Raw genomic sequence first — 19605 nt, forward strand, 5'->3', positions numbered from 1 at the left:
GGCCCCCATTTTGTTCTCCACTCAGGAGTGTGTGTGATGTGTGTAACAGATCCTGCATGGCGTGGCTCCTCCCCCTCTTAGTCCCTTTAGAAAGCTGGGTCTGTGGGGGGGCACTGTATATTACCTGTGAGGAGAACTACCTTTGCACAGTCGGCAGTTTCTCACACATGAAACCATCCAAATAAATGTGGCCTCACTCTGAAGCATGCTTTATGTTCTGTTGTCCTGGGTCAGGGTTTGACCTCTGCATGGTGTGTATATGTACAGCTCTGTGGTGTGTGTGTGTACAGCTCTGTGGTGTGTATATGTACAGCTCTGTGGTGTGTGTGTGTACAGCTCTGTGGTGTGTATATGTACAGCTCTGTGGTGTGTATATATACAGCTCTGTGGTGTGTATATGTACAGCTCTGTGGTGTGTGTGTGTGTGTGTGTACAGCTCTGTGGTGTGTGTGTGTGTGTGTGTGTGTGTGTGTGTGTACAGCTCTGTGGTGTGTATATGTACAGCTCTGTGGTGTGTGTATGTACAGCTCTGTGTACAGCTCTGTGGTGTGTATATGTACAGCTCTGTGGTGTGTGTGTGTACAGCTCTGTGGTGTGTGTATGTACAGCTCTGTGATGTGTATATGTACAGCTCTGTGGTGTGTATATGTACAGCTCTGTGATGTGTATATGTACAGCTCTGTGGTGTGTGTGTGTGTGTGTACAGCTCTGTGGTGTGTATATGTACAGCTCTGTGGTGTGTATATGTACAGCTCTGTGGTGTATATATGTACAGCTATGTGGGTGTGTGTGTGTGTACAGCTCTGTGGTGTGTATATGTACAACTCTGTGGTGTGTGTGTGTACAGCTCTGTGGTGTGTGTATGTACAGCTCTGTGTACAGCTCTGTGGTGTGTATATGTACAGCTCTGTGGTGTGTATATGTACAGCTCTGTGGTGTGTATATGTACAGCTCTGTGGTGTGTGTGTGTGTGTACAGCTCTGTGGTGTGTGTGTGTGTGTGTACAACTCTGTATGGTGTATATGTACAGCTCTGTGGTGTGTGTGTGTGTGTACAGCTCTGTGTGGTGTATATGTACAGCTCTGTTGTGTGTGTGTGTGTGTACAGTTATTTACAGATGTTTTGTTCACGGGGGTTTGGAGCTGTTGGACGCTCTCTTCTGGTCGCAGCAGGTCACATAACGTGCTGCAGTGTTTGCACATTGTTGTACCTCACCCAGCAGGTATACCAGTTTGTGCTCGTTGTCCAATAAGTGAAATCCTTTTTGTGTGTTTGTGATGTATCTGATGTCCTGTTACAGAGGACAGAGCTCTGTCTCCACCTCATGCTGGGTGCAGTGGGTCTGTCCTCTTTGGGGAGCCAGGTCTATCAGTGGCGTCCTCTCTAGATGGCGAGGCCGTGTTCACTGAGTCTGTACGTGGTCAAAGATTTCCTAAGCTTTGGATCGTCACAGTGCTCAGATATTCTGCCACTGTGTAATCTCTATTTAGAGCCAGATAACATTCTCATTCTGTCCAATGTGTTAAATCGTTTTCTTTTTGTTTTTGAATAATTTGGTTGATTCTGATTGGGTTTCTGTCTGAGGGCTCTGCTTGGGAGTCCAGTCCCAGAACCAGGTGTCTGAGGGGGCAGCTCTCTGAGGACTCTCTAGAGGTTAGAGTCCCCGAACCAGGTGTCTGAGGGGGCAGCTCTCTGAGGACTCTCTGGAGGTCAGGGCTTAGTAATGGAGCGTGTCAGGGTCACTTTCTTTTAAATAGTTATAAAATGTAAAAGCTCTCCTTTGAATTTTGATGATTAAAGGGTATCGTCCTGATTCTGCTCTTCATGCATTATTTGGGGTTTTCCGTTGGACACGGAGGATGGATTTACAGAATTCTGCATGCAGAGTCTCAATTTGATGTTTGTCCCATTTAGAAAAATCCCAAAAAGAGAAATCTCACAACCATACAGAGAAATGGGTTCTATAACAGAGTCCAGAATTTGAAGCCAGATTTGAATAGGGATGTGTAATTTGATGTTCCTTCTGATGGCGTTCCTTCTGACCTTGTCTTTCAGGTCGTTGACAGCGCTCTTACACTTACCTGTGGTGCTGATGTTAAGGCCCAGGTAAGTGCAGTTCTTTGTGTGTTCAATTTCAACAGTATCTAGAAAGAATCTCAACGTGTGGTGTTGGAGGCTGTTTGATGATTTTAGTCTTCGATAGATTGACTGTCAGGGTCTGAGAGAAACTGTGCAGGAGATCCAGGTGCTGTTGTAGTCCTTCCTGTTAGGAGATAAGAGCACCATCTCTCTCTCTCTCTCACACACACACACTCTCTCTCTCTCTCTCTCTCACACACACACACACACACACACACACACACACACACACACACACACACACACACACACACACACTCTCTCTCTCTCCTCTCTCTCCCCTCCCCCTCTCTCCTCTCTCCCTCTTACACACACACTCTCTCTCTCTCCCTCTCTCTCTCCTCTCTCTCTCTCTCTCACTTTCTCTCTCTCCCCCCCCCCCCTCTCTCTCTCTCTCTGAGTGAGGGTCTGAGTCGTTCTTGTCTTGATTCTTTATTGGTGTTTTTCATAGAGAACATTTAAAACGTTAGCCCCACAATAACTGACATCAATTCTCTGCTTTAGAACACGGACACAGGAACAGGGGGCACGAGTACACAAACACACACCTACAGAGTTTCACTCCCCCCCACAAAAGAAAACCAACATGAGCCCCCCGAGGACGCACAGCCAAGGCCTGTCCCACTTTACAAAACGGAGCAGTAGCAAAGGAATGACCACGCCTACAAAAGTAACAAAAAACACCTCACAGTCTACGCTTGTGGAAGAAGTGCTTGTTATTATTCTGGAAGGTTTTTAATATCAACGTCTAGAAAACCAGCAGTAAAAATATCATCTGTGTAAAAACGAGCGAGCAGGACAACCCTTGGCTGTGCACGCTTTTTTTTATTTGTCACATTTTTAAACCATTTTTAACTTACAATACAACAACAATATTAACACTGTTTGTTCTGAATACAAATATGTACAGAGACCTCGAGTGGTGTGAAAAGAATGCCCTGCACACGGACGCGTTATCTAAGACGAGAACGACCACGACCCAACACGCCGCCGTGCAGTCCGGTACCTGAATGAGATCACAGTTAGTTTGTGTTGCGTCTCCATCTCTCGATCTGCAGATAAAAGACACATTGATGTTCTCTCTCTATACACGTTGAAGCCCCCCCATCCTCCCTTTATATACCCCTCCACCCTCCCTTTATATACCCCCCCCATGCTCCCTTTATATACCCCCCCATCCTCCTCAAGAAAGTATCGGTTCAGAGATCAGACCAGCAGAGTTTGAAGCTGCAGAGTGTAAACATACGAGTTGAAATGTGTGGAGTGAGAAAGGCACACATGATAAGACCACACAGATTTAACTACAGCAGGGGGAGGGGGCGGGGCCAGGAAGGGCGGGGCAGGGCAGGGGGGGGTGTCTTTTGGTTTTGTTCAGCTTGATGAAAAGTGGCACTCAAACGCAGCTCTCCCTTTTTACTTGACCAACGAGCGTTCAGAAGACGAGTTTCTGAAGCCTGCATTCTCTCCACGGCCAGCAGGGGCCGTAAAGAGTCTGACAAATCATACGCTTTATTCTTTGTCGGAGTGGCAGCGCTGGTTTCAACGTGACAACAACAAAGTTTCTCAAAAAAACGTCTAAAAAGTCGTTGAAGGGAAAACCGTGCAGCGAAGAGATAACGAGAGAAATATGCAGCGATCTCGAGGAGAAACCGTAATTTGATTTAAATCAAATGTTTTTATGTTTGACCGCCTTGGACTCGTTATCTGGTTATCTCACGATGTCAGCACGCCATGGTGTCCTGTCAGAACGTTTACACGTGATCACAAGGAAACCAGCGTTTTGTCATCCTGAGGTAAACGCTAAGTGATCGAGATCTCGTGAAAGGCAGGAAACCCTCAACGTCTTCAGATATCAAATTTCGTTTCCCTGAAAGAGTTCATGTGAGTTGATGGTGGAGCTGCAGGGAGAGCGGGGTCTGATCAGTTTGTTATTGAGAAGATAATCCTCCATCACTCAGAGAGAGAGAGAGAGCGTAGGCGAGCTCACAAGCGAAGGCTGCATGTGCTCTCTTAGCTGACATTTAGTGCGAGCGCTCGTCTTTTATGGCCTCGCTGTGTTTCATCAAATCAACTCTGTTAGAATATTCACCGTCCTGACACTCGGCTCCCGTTCTCGTGCATTTTAACACAGGAGGGAAACGCTACTTTGTGAAGCAAATGCATCCAAACTGAACGGGGTGAACGGGGTGGGGTGAGGGGTGGGGGGGGGTGAGGGGCGTTTATTTATGCAACAAACGCCTCCTCCTGAAACAAGGGGGAGATCGTGTATCCAGCAAATCAATTTCCTCCCTCCCACACACTCATCTCATTCCACAGGAGGCCTCGATGCAGCCGCTGCCAGCGCCTCCAGCCTCAGCTGCCCCCCCACCCCGTTCACCTGAGAACCAAACTCTGCTCTCTGTCAATCTCTTTTGGTTTTTGTTTGGAAAATAACATTTTGAAAACCCCTGAATCAAAGAGACGCCTCCATCCAACATGTTTCCCTAAAATCAGGTGAGACGCCCCCCTCCCCCCCACCCCCCTCCCCCTGCAGGGGGGTGAGTCTTCGCTATTGCTCGTTGGGGTTCTTACAAGTTGAGACTCAAATGCTGGCATTTTCAACAGTTAATCAGAAAGTGCACAGAGGAGTTTCATTCTACGTTGGCTAAAAGCACATGAACGACATGCCTTTGACATCAGAGTTACACACTGTACAGCACAGCAGCAGGTTACACTAGCGCCCCCTACTGGATGCTTTGAACATCACAGAGCGAGCAGGCCTCCAGAAACAACACAATACCTGCACACACACACTAAAGCCACGTTTCCACCTAAAGTACCCCAGACTTTAAATCCCAGGAAGTACTTTCAAGGATTTAAGGTTCCTCCAGGTTCCTCTGAATGTTTGATTAATTCGAAATCCCCCCCCCCCCCCTCATAGATCCACGTGACAGAAACCTTCTGGGGGTCAAATAAAGCCCTCCCTGCTCCTCACTCCTCCTAAAGTCCTCCCCCCCCCCTGGAGAAAGTTCCTGCAGTGGAAACACACCTCCTAAAGTCCCCCCCCCCCGGAGAAAGTTCCTGCAATGGAAACACACCTCCTAAAGTCCCCCCCCCCCGGAGAAAGTTCCTGCAATGGAAACGCAGCTGGTGTGCAGAACATTTTTCATTCTTCTTTTTCACTGTACATGAAGTCACATGACAACCAGCTAGTTTCAGAACAACAAACAGCAGATGTTTGAGGGTCAAAGACAGACAAAGAAATCAAAGAGAAAGTAACCATGACAACACTGGGACTGTTTCATCAGCGTGTTTAAAGCCACAGTTCAGGTCTTTGTGGACTCAGGTGTAACGGCCTCTCTGACCACAACCAGAAAACCATTACACTGCAAAAATATAGGTATGTTTATATTCTTATATATAGCATCTTTAAAATCTATTTATACAGAATGTATAGAGCGTGTACTAACGGCCATCTTGGCGGAGAAATAAAGGCATCTGAAACAATCAGCACCCCGAGGCGCCGTGGCCGCTCCGGGACCAGACGCTGGTACATCGAGGAAATGCGAAGAAGAATCAGGAAAGAAAGTGAGCTCTCGTTTTTCTTTTTGTGGCACTTTGTGCATCAAAAAATTAAAATCTAGAGTAAGGCTACAAGGGTGTGTGTGTGTGTGTGTGTGTGTGTGTGTGTGTGTGTGTGTGTGTGTGTGTGTGTGTGTGTGTCTCTGTGTGAGTGTGTGTGAGTTTCTGTGTGTGTTTCTGTATGTGTGTGTGTGTCTGTCTCTGTGTGTGTGTGTGTGTGTGTGTGTGTGTGTGTGTGTGTGTGTGTGTGTGAGAGCCAGAGCTGGCCGCTACAAAGCGCTCGGGAGAGGTAACGTAGAAGTGTTTGTGTTGAGTTTGTGACAAAGAGAGAGAGAGAGCAGCTCGCTCGCTCACTTCCTGTGTGCTCAGCTGCTGATTGGTCTCCTGGCCTACAGGAATCAAACATGTGTGTGTTGGTTGGTTTCTTTATTAGCAGTGGATCTTCAGGACTACTCACATAAATAACAAAATAAATAGACAGTGGTATCACGCCATCTCTTCATATTCAATAAATAATAAATACATTTCTCTTCTCGGCGCCACGTCCGACTGCAACAAAGAAAAACAACCCAGAAGAAGTGGTTGGTCATATTATCAAAAGATTCTCTCCGTTATAAAACATCTGTAATGAAAAAGGTTTGTAAAAAAACAAAATGTCTTCATATCATTCTGCAGATATGAACGTCTGCAGGGCGCCACACGCCGACCGTGTGTTTCAAAAACAAACAGAATAAATAGATTCAAATAAATAAACGTCATAATTTAAAAGTTCACATGTTTAAATAATTCATATATAACAATCATCAAATCAAGTGCAAGGCCTACGTCCATAAATACTATCCATATGACTAACGGAAACGCTTCACACTACCACTAGCATCATGTCAGTCAAAACATCAAAGAGCAGGGGGCGGGGCTTATTATTTTCAATCATCATAGAAATAAACACTGATCCTGGATCGTCTCTTTCAACACTGTCAACATCTCTCTGTTGACATCTGTGCTGCAGGAACACCACACACACACACCAAACTGTGTGTGTGTGTGGTGATGAAGTAGAGAGGTGTGTGTCCTCGTCTTCATCACGCCGAGTGTCAGCGCTCCTCCAGGTTTCTCCACAAACAGTTCAGGACACAAAGAGACGATAAACACACAGCAGTTTACATCCTTTTTCTTCTTCTGCTCTGTTTATTCTGCAGGATGCTTCCTCCTCGTCTCCTCCTCGTCCCCTCCTCGTCTCCTACTCCTCTCCTCCTCGTCTCCTCGTCTCCTCCTCGTCTCCTGCTCCTCCTCCTCGTCTCCTCCTCGCCCTCCTCCTCCTCCTCCTCCTCGCCCTCCACGTCATGGCGAGTGTTTTGGTCCGTTCTCCCTGGGATGATTTCTTTAAAGTTGCCGTTTATTTAAATAACCTGAATTCCCTTTTTTGTTTTTGAATCATATTTCAAAACATTGTCGAGTATTTCAACATCTCTCCTCCACTCCGTCACGCTGCGGCGCTTCAGGACAGTGAGCCTTCTCCCCCGTGTGTGTGTGTGTGTGTGTGTGTGTGTGTGTGTGTGTGTGTGTGTGTGTGTGTGTGTGTGTGTGTGTGTGTGTGTGAGTGAGTGTGTGTGTGTGTGTGTTTGCATGTGTGTGTGTGCAGCACGTCAGACTTTGATGCCCTTCACAGCCTTGTTGATGCTCTCCAGCAGAGCCTTGTTCTCCGGGCTCTGGATGCAGTCCTTGTTGGTGTACATGTTGGTCAGCGTGCTCACGTAGCGGTCGAAGTTCTGCTCTGTGATTGGCTCCTGCTGAGAACAAACAACAACCAATACCAACTGAGAGGAGTGTGGACGGGAGCGGCTGTTCACCTCCAAATACAAGAAATCAATGAGAGAGCTGTGTGTGTGTGTGTGTGTGTGTGTGTGTGTGTGTGTGTGTGTGTGTGTGTGTGTGTGTACTACTCACCATGTGTGGCAGGCGGATGTTGGCCAGGCTGCGGATCAGGGCGCGGCTCAGACCCGACAGCTCCATGAACAGAGCCTCGTTCTGCTCCTCGATCATCTTGTTCTCGTGCTCGATGCTCTTCAGGTTCTTCTCCATCGAGGAGATCTGAAGAACACAAACAAATCAAAACATCACTGAGGGCTACTCACTGCTGCTGACACTTTATACTATACTCAGACCTGCTCGTGGTACAGTCTCTAAATGTTCTATGGGAGGTAGAGCCTTCAGTTATTAGGCCTGCTTGTGGTACCTATGGTCTCTACATGTACTATGGGAAGTAGAGCCTTCAGTTATTAGACCTGCTAGTGGTACCTACAGTCTCTAAATGTAATATGGGAGGTAGAGCCTTCAGTTATTAGGCCTGCTCGTGGTACCTGCAGGCTCTAAATGTACTATGGGAGGTAGAGCCTTCAGTTATCAGACCTGCTAGTGGTACCTACAGTCTCTAAATGTACTATGGGAGGTAGAGCCTTCAGTTATCAGGCCTGCTCGTGGTACCTACAGTCTCTAAATGTACTATGGGAGGTAGAGCCTTCAGTTATCAGGCCTGCTCGTGGTACAGTCTCTGAATGTAGTATGGGAGATAGAGCCTTCAGTTATCAGGCCTGCTAGTGGTACCTACAGTCTCTAAATGTACTATGGGAGGTAGAGCCTTCAGTTATCAGGCCTGCTTGTGGTACCTATGGTCTCTACATGTACTATGGGAAGTAGAGCCTTCAGTTATCAGACCTGCTAGTGGTACCTACAGTCTCTAAATGTAATATGGGAGGTAGAGCCTTCAGTTATTAGGCCTGCTCGTGGTACCTGCAGGCTCTAAATGTACTATGGGAGGTAGAGCCTTCAGTTATCAGACCTGCTAGTGGTACCTACAGTCTCTAAATGTACTATGGGAGGTAGAGCCTTCAGTTATCAGGCCTGCTCGTGGTACCTACAGTCTCTAAATGTACTATGGGAGGTAGAGCCTTCAGTTATCAGGCCTGCTCGTGGTACAGTCTCTGAATGTAGTATGGGAGATAGAGCCTTCAGTTATCAGGCCTGCTAGTGGTACCTACAGTCTCTAAATGTACTATGGGAGGTAGAGCCTTCAGTTATTAGGCCTGCTTGTGGTACCTATGGTCTCTAAATGTACTATGGGAAGTAGAGCCTTCAGTTATCAGACCTGCTAGTGGTACCTACAGTCTCTAAATGTACTATGGGAGGTAGAGCCTTCAGTTATCAGGCCTGCTCGTGGTACCTACAGTCTCTAAATGTACTATGGGAGGTAGAGCCTTCAGTTATCAGGCCTGCTCGTGGTACAGTCTCTGAATGTAGTATGGGAGATAGAGCCTTCAGTTATCAGGCCTGCTAGTGGTACCTACAGTCTCTAAATGTACTATGGGAGGTAGAGCCTTCAGTTATCAGGCCTGCTAGTGGTACCTACAGTCTCTAAATGTACTATGGGAGGTAGAGCCTTCAGTTATCAGGCCTGCTCGTGGTACCTATAGTCTCTAAATGTACTATGGGAGGTAGAGCCTTCAGTTATCAGCCCACCTGTGTCTGCAGGTTGACCATGTCAGCCTCCATCTCGTTGTTGGACTCGTTGAGGTCGTTGATCTCTCTGTTGAGCTGCTTGATGTCCTCGTCGTTGTCCAGGACTGAGGACGAGAGAGGAACAGGGTCTGAGTTTGAGCTGGACTGTGTTTTTATATTTGTAAATCTGGATGTGAGTCTGATGGACTGATGTCACTGAAGGACTTCCTCACATGATGTTTGTGGATCATGTGACTTTCAGCAGCTCGATATTTAAGATGATACAAAGAATTAATTTGCTCTAGTTTGCTCTTCACTCTGACAGGGAGCCTCATCCAAACCCAGACTACACATTTATAAAAGGACCATTAAGGACCCCTGGACCCCTTCCTCCATCGGGGTCCTTATTGGAGAGTCAGCCCTCCCCCCGTCACACACTGAAGTCTGTGTACCTGAGTTACCCCTAACAGACGTGTTCCTACAGGTGGACCTCATGTTCCTGTTGTTGTCTGAACTCTTTAAAAGCAGCACAGTGTGATGATGATGATGATGATGATGAAGAGACTGAGTGGTAGTTCTGCTCACCATCACTGGCTCTGAACTTGGTGCTCAGGTAATCCTCAGAGGGGAACTTGGCTTTCTTCTTGGCGAACAAAGCTCGAGGACATCCTGAGAGGCTGGAGACACACAGAGAAAAGGAGGAAGAGGAGGAGGAGGAGGAAGAGGAGGAGGAGGAAGAGGAGGAGGAGGAGGAGCAGGCGGAAGAGGAGGCGGAGGAGGAAGAGGAGGAGGAGCAGGCAGAGGAGGAGGAGGAAGAGGAAGAGGAGGAGAGAGGAGGAGGAGCAGGAGGAGGAGGAGGAGGAGCAGGCGGTTACTGTTGTGCTCTTTATATCTCACATTCAGATCAACACTAAACGGTACACTTCAGCGTGCTGCAGGATTTAGTTTTTTATGTTTAAACGTCCATTAAACGACATTTGTCACATTAAAGAAAACAAGATTGCTTCACCTGCAGTTATTTATGTCACTGCAGAGAGATAGAGAGAGGAGTGAAGCAGACTCAAGTCTGAATGCTAAGCTAACCAGTCTGAATGCTAAGCTAACCATCGTCTAGCTTTAGCTTCTGATGTTTTAAAACAACACCTACCTGCGGTGTGTGAGGAAGCTGCCGTTAGCGTGTCCAGAGCCGTCACAGCCGGGGGTGGGGCAGGTGGGTCCCTCTGTCTTAAAGGCCTTCCAGTTGAAGGGGGTCCCGTTCAGGAGACCCTCCTTCTGTCTGCGGGCCGCCAGCGGGCACCCATAGGCGCTGCGGTGTGTGGCGTACTTCCCACTGATATGACCCAGACTGTCACAGCCGGGGACCGGACATCTGAGGAAGAGGAGGAGGAGGAGCAAGAAGAGGGGGAGGGGGAAGAGGAGGAGGAGGAGGAGGAGGAGGAGGAAGAGGAGGAGAAATAAAGAGAGCGAGAGGGTACTGAGGTCAGACGAGAAGGATCCATAAACATTTGGTGTAGAGAAAGACGAGAATATGATGATAAATATTTCATTTGTAAACTTTCTCTTTGGGCCAGATTCATGTTTTCACATCTGTTTGAAACTTTTTATTTTCAGTTAATGATCTAACTGATGGTAGAGCTAGCACATGCTGTTAGCAACATGCTAATGGATTAACTGTTTGTGTGCAGATGCATCATGAAGCCCATGTTTCTGTGCTCGACTGCCTCTGCCATGAACTATAGTCAGTATCTGTGTGTTCCCCTGATTGTGGATAACCGGGGGCAGCTCTCCCTCTCCCTCTCCCTCTCCCTCTCTCTTTTTATTGCATGTTACCGTCAGTCTGGCTAAAAGCAGACATTATGGCTTTCTGAGCGGTACGAACTTTAAAAGCTCCGAGTCCTCCTGGTTGTCCTTGGTAGGAGTTTTAATTCCACTTTTCTTGGCACGCGGGCACCCAGAGAGACTGAAAACAGAAAGTATGGAGTTGATAACATAGGGTTGAAAAGAGCTGTGGTGAAGAGAAAGCTTCATAAAGAATACTGTAACCAAATGACAACTCAAAGCGACTAGCACGGCCCAAAACAGGAGAATGGAAAGGTGTGTATGTGATCCCTGACTAACTCTAGCATGAACTGTCACTAGGCCTCTCTGACTGTCTGTGAGTGTGTGTGTCAGTGTGTGTGTGTTTTCAGGAGTGTTTGTTACCTTCTGTGCGAGGTGTAGTTTCCTGTGATATGTCCCGAGCCGTCACATCCTGGAGTTGGACATCTGGGAGAGAGGAGACCAGGAGGTTTTAATCAGCGTGTGACGGTCGTCATGACACCAGAATTTAAACTTTGTTATGATTCAAATCAAACCAAATCCACACCTGTTTGTTACCGCGGCAACAAAAATACAAGTCCTACACACCCAGTATCGGGTCATGTGTGGTGTTTTTGTGGTTTATAGTTTTTAATCATCAATGATCGCAGACAAACTTTCTGAAGCAAAACGTTTCCAATGTTTGTGTGCAGCGGGGATTATAGGAATCTCTCCTGTACACGTGATCTGTGATCCCTACAGATTCTATGGATCATTAAAGGGATACTTCACCCGTTAAAACATGAATCTGTATTGACATTGGGTCATATATGTAGTAGAAATGTGAAATACATTTAGAAGTTGGTGCCTTCTTGGCTGAGAAAAGGCAGAAAGTGTCTTTTTGGCTCATGTGGATGAAAGACACCTAATCCCAGAATGCACAGCACCGCAGGCCACTCCCACTAAGGTCCTCTATTTACACACATGTTTACTTCAACACATGAGGCCATTTCCTCAACTGATTCAGAGATTTCTTCCAGAATTGATCTTGGAAATTCCTGGCAGAAAACAGGCAGGCCTTATGTCCCAGCTGCTGAGCTGGCAGCGGCCGGCGACATCCAGCAATATAGCAATTTAGCAGCGAGATGGTTGCTGCCGACAGGCCGGTTTTGTTTCTTGGCTGCTGCGACAGGCTGGTCTTGTGTTTTGGCCGCTGACCGCAGCAGCCGCTATATTTATATTTTTTCTCCATTATCAGCTTTCTCCATTGAGCCTGTTAGCATAGCTTCCAAGCAATATGGCGAACATTAAGTTTCGATTCTGGGAGTGAGTTCCCACCCACTGATCTGTGATTGGTCTGTAGCTTCAGTGGTCGAAAATATGAGGAACTAGCGTTGTAGTTTCACCCTGCTAACCACAACAGCTTCTTCCTTTTCGTCCTCAGTCCTTTCAGACAAAGATTTCCCATCTCAGGGGAAAATGAGGGCGGGATGCACGACCATTCAAAAATACTACCAGGTTTCTAATGATACAAAGATTAATGCAGATGGGTGAAGTATCCCTTTAAATATTATCATCAGAGGTTCATTTCACATTCACACAGACTGAAAGGCCAGATGCAGAAAAGCAGCGTGACAGATGCAGTGGCGGCAACAACAAAAGCAGCGTGAGTGTCAGCAGAGTGTTTGGCGTGTGTTGGGCGTGTGTTGGGCGTGTGTTGGGCGTGTGTTGGGCGTGTGTTGGGCGTGTGTTGGGCGTGTGTTTGGCGTGTGTTGGGCGTGTGTTTGGCGTGTGTTGGGCGTGTGTTTGGCGTGTGTTGGGCGTGTGTTGGGCGTGTGTTTGGCGTGTGTTGGCCGTGTGTTGGCCGTGTGTTGGCCGTGTGTTTGGCGTGTGTTGGGCATGTGTTGGGCGTGTGTTGGGCGTGTGTTGGCCGTGTGTTTGCCGTGTTTGGCCGTGTGTTTGGCGTGTGTTGGGCGTGTGTTTGGCGTGTGTTTGGCGTGTGTTTGGCGTGTGTTGGGCGTGTGTTGGGCGTGTGTTGGGCGTGTGTTGGGCGTGTGTTGGGCTTGTGTTTGGCGTGTGTTGGCCGTGTGTTTGGCGTGTGTTGGGCGTGTAGCAGCAGTGAAGTGTAGTGAAAAGGAGTGAAGGTGTAGAGCACACATACTTGAGTTCAGGCGTGTGGGCCGCCATGAGGGACCGAAGGCTCTTATCAGCGAGAGGACACCCAGACAGACTGAGAGGAAGAGCGAAGGGCGGGCGAAGAAGAGGAGAGCGTGTGAAAGGAGAGGAGAGAGAGAGAGAGAGAGAGAGAGAGAGAGAGAGAGAGAGAGAGAGAGTGAGTGAAGGGAAATCAAGAATGCGAGGCATACCAAGGTCATTTAGGAAGAAGAGGACAGACGGCCAGAAGTAATTTACTGATGCATATCAGAGTCAATGAGTGTCCGTGCTCGCCGGCTCACTCGCCCTTATTGCCTCGGGCACGTCAGGATGAAATCAAATGTTTGGACTGGTCGAGTTTTGGACTCTCACTCTCACTCTCACAGCTCACGCTTTAAAACACGAGTTTGATTTCTGCAGGAAATAAGTGAAAAGGTAAAAACCTGCGATGAGAGGCGTAGTTTCCAGTGATGTGACCGCTGCCGTCACAGCCAGGCGTGGGACACCTGAGAAAGAGAGAGAGAGTGTAGTTCTTTATTCATCCTCCATGTTTGTAGTGACGTTTTTAGTCATGTTTTTAGTGACAGAAGAACGGCTGTTGATCCAGACTTCACATGAAGTGAAATGTTTTAAATGATTCTGATTGGATAAGATTTGAATCACCTGTTTGACTAAAATAAAATGTGTGATGTTTGTATATGACGGTAATTAAAACATCAGTTTTTGACCTCTTTAGCATTAGCATGTTAGCATGGTCAGGGGTTAGCATTAAGCTCAAAGCTAGCTCCTGGTGACTTACGAGAGCAGCTCTTTCTTGGCGTCCTTGGGTTGAAATTTGACCTTGAAGCTCGGGGTGGTGACCTCTCCTGGGTACTTCCTGTCTTCCATACAGTCCTGCATCATGTCGCAGTCCTCGGGGTCAGAGGACACGTATGAGTGACCCGTGTGCTCCATCTGACAAACACATAACGTGCACAGCTTTAACTCTTTGACCCTCTCATATGAACTCGTGTTTCTCAGAGTGGACAGCTTTCTCCTGACAGTTTCTACATCTGTGTACACACTCAGGAACTTTGCAGAGTGCCATGTGCACACTCGTCTCTGCTCTGATCCTTTTCTTATTCTCTTGTAGACAAGTGATGCAGAGTGTCCTCATAAAATATTTAAACTCAAAGCCCTTTTTATATTTCTTTTGAAAAAGTTCAAAGGAGCACAAATTAGCATATGCCAAAGTCAGGATGGTGCAATCTACCTGACACACCAGCTGTGCTGCACGGAGCGGTGTTTTAAGGGAGCAGAAACTCCATGTTTCACAGAATAAATGAATAATAGAAAGAGGGGACAGGAACCACGGCAAGGGGATGACAGGAAGACAAAGTGATGTAAACGAGTAAAAGAGCTCAGGGCCCGTTTGTTCTGTTGTTATTTATGCTGCAGCGTTTCCTCCACAGGAAGAACACCGCCTGTTAGGAGCTCGCTCTCTAATCACACTGACCTCGTCCATTTCCTCCTCCCTCTGGCGGTTAGGTTTGGTGTAATCCAGAGGCCCCTCCCACTCCTCCTGCTTGTAGGCGAGAAGGTTTGGTGATGTCATCCCGCTGCCATGATGGAGAGAGGAGGAGGAAGAGGAGGGGTCGGGGGAGCGGACCCCGGGGCTGGTGCCGGACAGACTGCCCTCACGTTTAATGGGCTTCTTCATGCTCAGGTCCAGAGTGCCGTTCTCGTCCACCTCGATGTCCATCTCCTGCAGAGGAGAGAGAGAGAGAGAGAGAGAGAGAGAGAGAGAGAGAGAGAGAGAGAGAGAGAGAGAGAGAGAGAGAGAGAGAGAGAGAGAGAGAGAGAGAGAGAACAACATCATTAGATTTTAATGCAAACATTGATAAAAGAAAATGTCATGTTGGGTCTAATTGAATCATATTTTATTGATGACTGACTCACTGCAGGAGACAGACTCTAGTGGACACTGGAGGAACTGCAGCTGTAAAGTTGAACATTTTAACATGGGGATTCAAAAAGTTTGCAGGTTTTGTGTCCACTTTCAGCCTGAGAGGTTTTTGTAAAGATCTGATCGTTCTATCAGGAACGATTGTGATTAATTGACCTTCTCTGAGCAGATTCAGTTGCAGAGCGACATAATCGAACCTAAATGTGTCTGTGTCGTAGCGTCACATGTTGGCTTTGAGAGAGGATCTTAATTTCAGATTAGACTGAACGATTCTGAGGTGAACTTATTGATTCATCTACCTTCACCTGTGTGTGAAATCGTCCTCGAGCTTCATACGGTCTTTGTTCCACTTCACTCCCTTCATCCATTCAGCGTGCACTAATGATATCTAATGTATTCTGCTGATTCTCTGCCAGCAGCAGCACCGCCGTGTGCTTCATCTCTGCGCTCGGTCGTGGTTCTGGCAGCTGAACAGACGCAGAGCGAGGAGACAGGCCGTGTCTTCAGCCGTCATCTAACACAAGCTGGTCAGGAGCCAGACAAGTCAAAGAACAGATCTTAGATCAGTCCTGTTTAATGAGCTCGCTGCTCCAGTGTTTCGACACCCGAGTTAACTGTGACTCCAGATCAGTTGTGCTGTATCGGCTCTGTAGCACCGCGCGGCTCGGCCTGCTCTTGGATCTGTGCCTCGCTGAACATGCGCGCGCTCTGCTCGGCTAACACACACATTAATCTTCACTCTCCATCTCCTGAAACCACGTCAGGAAATCGAAAAATGATGAAGCAGTCACTTTCTCTTCTCTGTGAGGCAAAAGGGCTTTTAAAAATCACAATATGGGGGAAAGTGGAGCTCCAATTACACCTCCTGAGCACAGAGAGGGGAGAGGGGGAGGAGAGGGGGAGATAACACAGAGCAAAAAGAGATGTGAAAAGAAATGAAGGAGAGAGTGGCGGGGGCGGAGGAAAGAGAGTGGGAGATCCGTCCGGCAGATAATGAAAAAAGGCTACCTGGTGGAAAGTAATCCAGGGAACAGGCAGCCAGCCAAATTCAATAACAACATGAAAAGTGTGGGAGGGAGGGAGGGAAGGAGGGAGGGAGGGAGGGATGAAAGGATGAGAGAGGACGGCAGAGGTGATGCAACTCCATCTCAACACCATCCTGTTGCTTCAAGCACAAGTCTCCTGATGATAAATCATGCAGAGAGGAGAGGAGAGGAGAGGAGAGGAGAGGAGAGGAGGGGAGGGGAGGGGAGGGGAGGGGAGGGGAGAGGAGAGGAGAGGAGAGGAGAGGAGAGGAGAGGAGAGGAGAGGAGAGGAGAGGAGAGGGAGGAGGGAGGAGGAGAGGAGAGGAGAGGAGAGGAGGGGAGGGGAAGGGAGAGGAGGGGGACACTCAGGAAGAGAGGTGTTAAAAGGACATGAAAGGAAAAGAGGCAAGCACCAATGACAGGAGTAGAAGATGGAAAAGAAAGGAAACAAGAGGACAGGGGAGGATGAAGGAGGTGAGGAGAAGAGGGAAAGAACAGAAGGGGATAGGAAATGTACAGTATGTAAAGAAGAAAAGATGCAAGGACACAGGAAGAAAAGAGATGAGATAGAGAGGAAAGGAAGTTTAAGGACAGGAGAGCGAAGGAGGAGATAAGGAAAGGAAAGGAAAAAGGGGAAGGTAAGATGTGTGTGTGTACCTTGTTGTGTGGTTTGGTGCTGAGGTTCTCCGGTTTCTCCCAGCAGCGAGTGGACAGGTTCAGGATGGCGGTGGCGGCCATGTGGGCGGCCTCGGCATCGTGGGAGTAATCGTAGGCCAAGGAGGAGCTCTTCCCGTAACCGTGGAGAACGATGCTGGGCGACGAGGACTTGGGGAAAGAGGGCTTAGCTGTAGGAGGATAAAAGATTCAGATCAGCTGGTGTGTATCGTCTCCTCAGAGGAGGGGGAACATGGCGTCCTCTCTTACTTTTGAAGGCTTTGGGTGACGTTTCGCTGGTGGCCATCTTTGGAGCGAGCATGCGCTTCCCAAACACTTGAGCATCGAAGCTTGCATAATCGAAGGACACCTTGGAGTACTTCTCCAGCTCCTTGGCCAGGTTAGCTCGAGGTGTGGTGGGGGCCACGTTGGGCCTGTAGCTGCCGAACGGAGGAACCTCCAGCTGCTTTACAAAACACATGGGCCTGGGGGGGGAGATAGAGAGAGAGTCAGGATGGGAGGGTTAAGTTTAAATAAAACAGAATAGACCTGTGGAGAGGAGAGAGAGAGAGGGGTGCAGAGAGAGAGAGGGAGAGAGAGAGAGAGAGAGAGAAGAGTGCAGAGATTAGAGAGAGAGAGAGAGGGGTGCAGAGAGAGAGAGAAAGGTGCAGAGATAGAGAGAGGGAGAGATGCAGAGAGGAGAGAGAGAGAGAGAGAGATAGATAGAGAGAGGGGGGTGCAGAGAGACAGAGAGAGGTGCAGAGATAGATAGGGAGAGAGAGAGAGAGAGAGATAGAGAGATAAGAGGCGACTCTTTGGGAAGGTTCACTTATTGTTCAACTCTTAGCAACAGCACTGTAGATTATATGATCACAGACATGGACCCCCTCTCTTTCAGTGCATTCACAGTCAAGCCCCAGACCCCTCTATCAGACCACAACCAAATCACCCTGTTCCTCAAACAGAACAATATGACACAGACCAAACCCAGCCAACTGTTCAACATCCCCAGGACGTATAGATGGAGCCCCGACAGCACTGAGCAATACCAAGAGGCCAGCAATAGTGAAGAGATCCAATCATTAGTACAAGAGTTTATAGATTACCCATACCCCCCCCACTACCGAAGGCATATGTAAGGCTGTCCAAAATATGAGTTTTATCTTTGAAAGAACAGCAATAAAAAGCTGAACTGAAAGTACGTACAAACAAAAGGAAAACAACCAAAAAGAACCAGTGGCTTGACAAAGAGTATCAAAATCTGAGAAAAGAAGTTAGAAAATGATCAAACCTTAAACACAGAGTACATTCAAACAGTCAACTACGCCTTCAGTACTTTGAAATACTTCAAACTTATAAAAATACAATCAGAAACAAAAAGATCAACCATACACAGAAACAACTACCAAAACCCTCTAGATCTCCCCGTTAATTTGAATGCTAAATTAAAGACCCTCAAAAACAAAAAAGCATGTGGCCCTGATGGCATACTGAACAAAATGCTAAAATACAGCACAGAAAAATTCCAATTGGCTATTCTCAAATTATTCAATTTAATTCTGAGTGTGGGATATTTCCCCGAGAGTTGGAGTCAAGGTCTTATCCCACCGATATCTAAAGGTGGTGACAAAAGTGACCCTCAGAACTACAGAGGAATATGTGTCACCAGCTGTTTGGGCAAAGTGCTCTGCAGCATCATAAACTCCCGGATTGTTGACTTCTTAAAAGAACACAACGTCCTGCATAAAAGTCAGATTGGATTCATGCCTCACCATCGCACATCAGATCATATCTTCACCCTCAGCATTCTCATTAACCACCATGTACACCAAAAGAAAAAGAAAATGTATGCTTGTTTTGTAGACTTCAGGAAGGCCTTTGACTCCATTTGGCATGAAGGACTCTTTTACAACTTACTAGAAAGTGGCATAGGGGGGAAAACCTATGATTTAATTAAAACTATGTATGTAAATAACAGATGTGCAATTAAAATTGGAAACAAAAGAACAAATTATTTCAGGCAGTACCTTGGGGTGAAACAGGGCTGCAACATGAGTCCAACCCTCTTTAACATATATATTAACACATTCACAGAAGAACTGCAGAAGTCCACAGCTCCTGGTGTGACCCTGCAGGACACAGAGGTCAAATGTCTGATGTTTGCTGATGACCTGGTTCTCCTGTCTCCCTCCCCAGAGGGTTTACAGCAGAGCCTGGACATCCTCCACAAGTTCAGCCAAACACTTACTGTCAATATGAACAAGACCAAAATAATGACCCTCCAAAGCAGATCCAACTCTCAGAGAAACACATTCACATTAGGAAACATAGAAATCCAGCACACCAAACAATACACATATTTAGGCTTAGTCATCACTCCCACTGGACAATTTGGCATGGCTGTGAATGAGCTGAAAGAGAGAGGAAGAAGGACTTTTATGCCATCAAAAAAAAAAATCAGATTGACATTCCAATTAGGACCTGGCTCAAAATTCTCAATTCAATAATAGACCCAATCATTTCATATGGTAGTGAAGTATGGGGCCCATTAACGAACCAAGACTTCCCCAAATGGGAAAAACACCCGCTGGAAGCCCTGCATGCAGAACTGTGTAGAAACATCCTGAGAGTCCACAGACACACGGCCAGTAATGCATGCAGGGCAGAACTCGGCCAATACCCTTTAATCATTAAAATCACATTCTATAAACACCTCCAATCCAGTGACCCCCACTCCTACCAGTTCAAAGCCCTTCAGTGCCAAGAGTTGAACCCAGATAAGAGTCCCCTCTGCCAGCTGATCCTGAAGCTCCGCCCTCAAACACCAGGGCTTCA

The 19605-nt window shown here is 47.3% G+C and overlaps 1 protein-coding gene across 1 annotated transcript in view; it reads right to left on the reverse strand.

Annotated features, from left to right (window-relative positions):
* Positions 1-5777: 5777 nt before the first annotated feature.
* Positions 5778-19605, reverse strand: part of myt1b (myelin transcription factor 1b) — a 19147-nt gene continuing 5319 nt past the window's right edge. Inside the window, 13 exon segments of the mRNA XM_065961041.1 lie at positions 5778-7490; positions 7648-7791; positions 9217-9320; positions 9781-9872; positions 10343-10564; positions 11075-11155; positions 11398-11460; positions 13154-13222; positions 13590-13652; positions 13946-14100; positions 14642-14890; positions 16774-16961; positions 17041-17255. Coding sequence (XP_065817113.1) covers positions 7347-7490; positions 7648-7791; positions 9217-9320; positions 9781-9872; positions 10343-10564; positions 11075-11155; positions 11398-11460; positions 13154-13222; positions 13590-13652; positions 13946-14100; positions 14642-14890; positions 16774-16961; positions 17041-17255 — 1789 coding nt within the window. The 3' untranslated portion in view covers positions 5778-7346.

This window comes from Labrus bergylta, chromosome 12 (assembly GCF_963930695.1).
Source record: "Labrus bergylta chromosome 12, fLabBer1.1, whole genome shotgun sequence".
In the NCBI taxonomy this organism is placed as follows: Eukaryota; Metazoa; Chordata; class Actinopteri; order Labriformes; family Labridae; genus Labrus; species Labrus bergylta.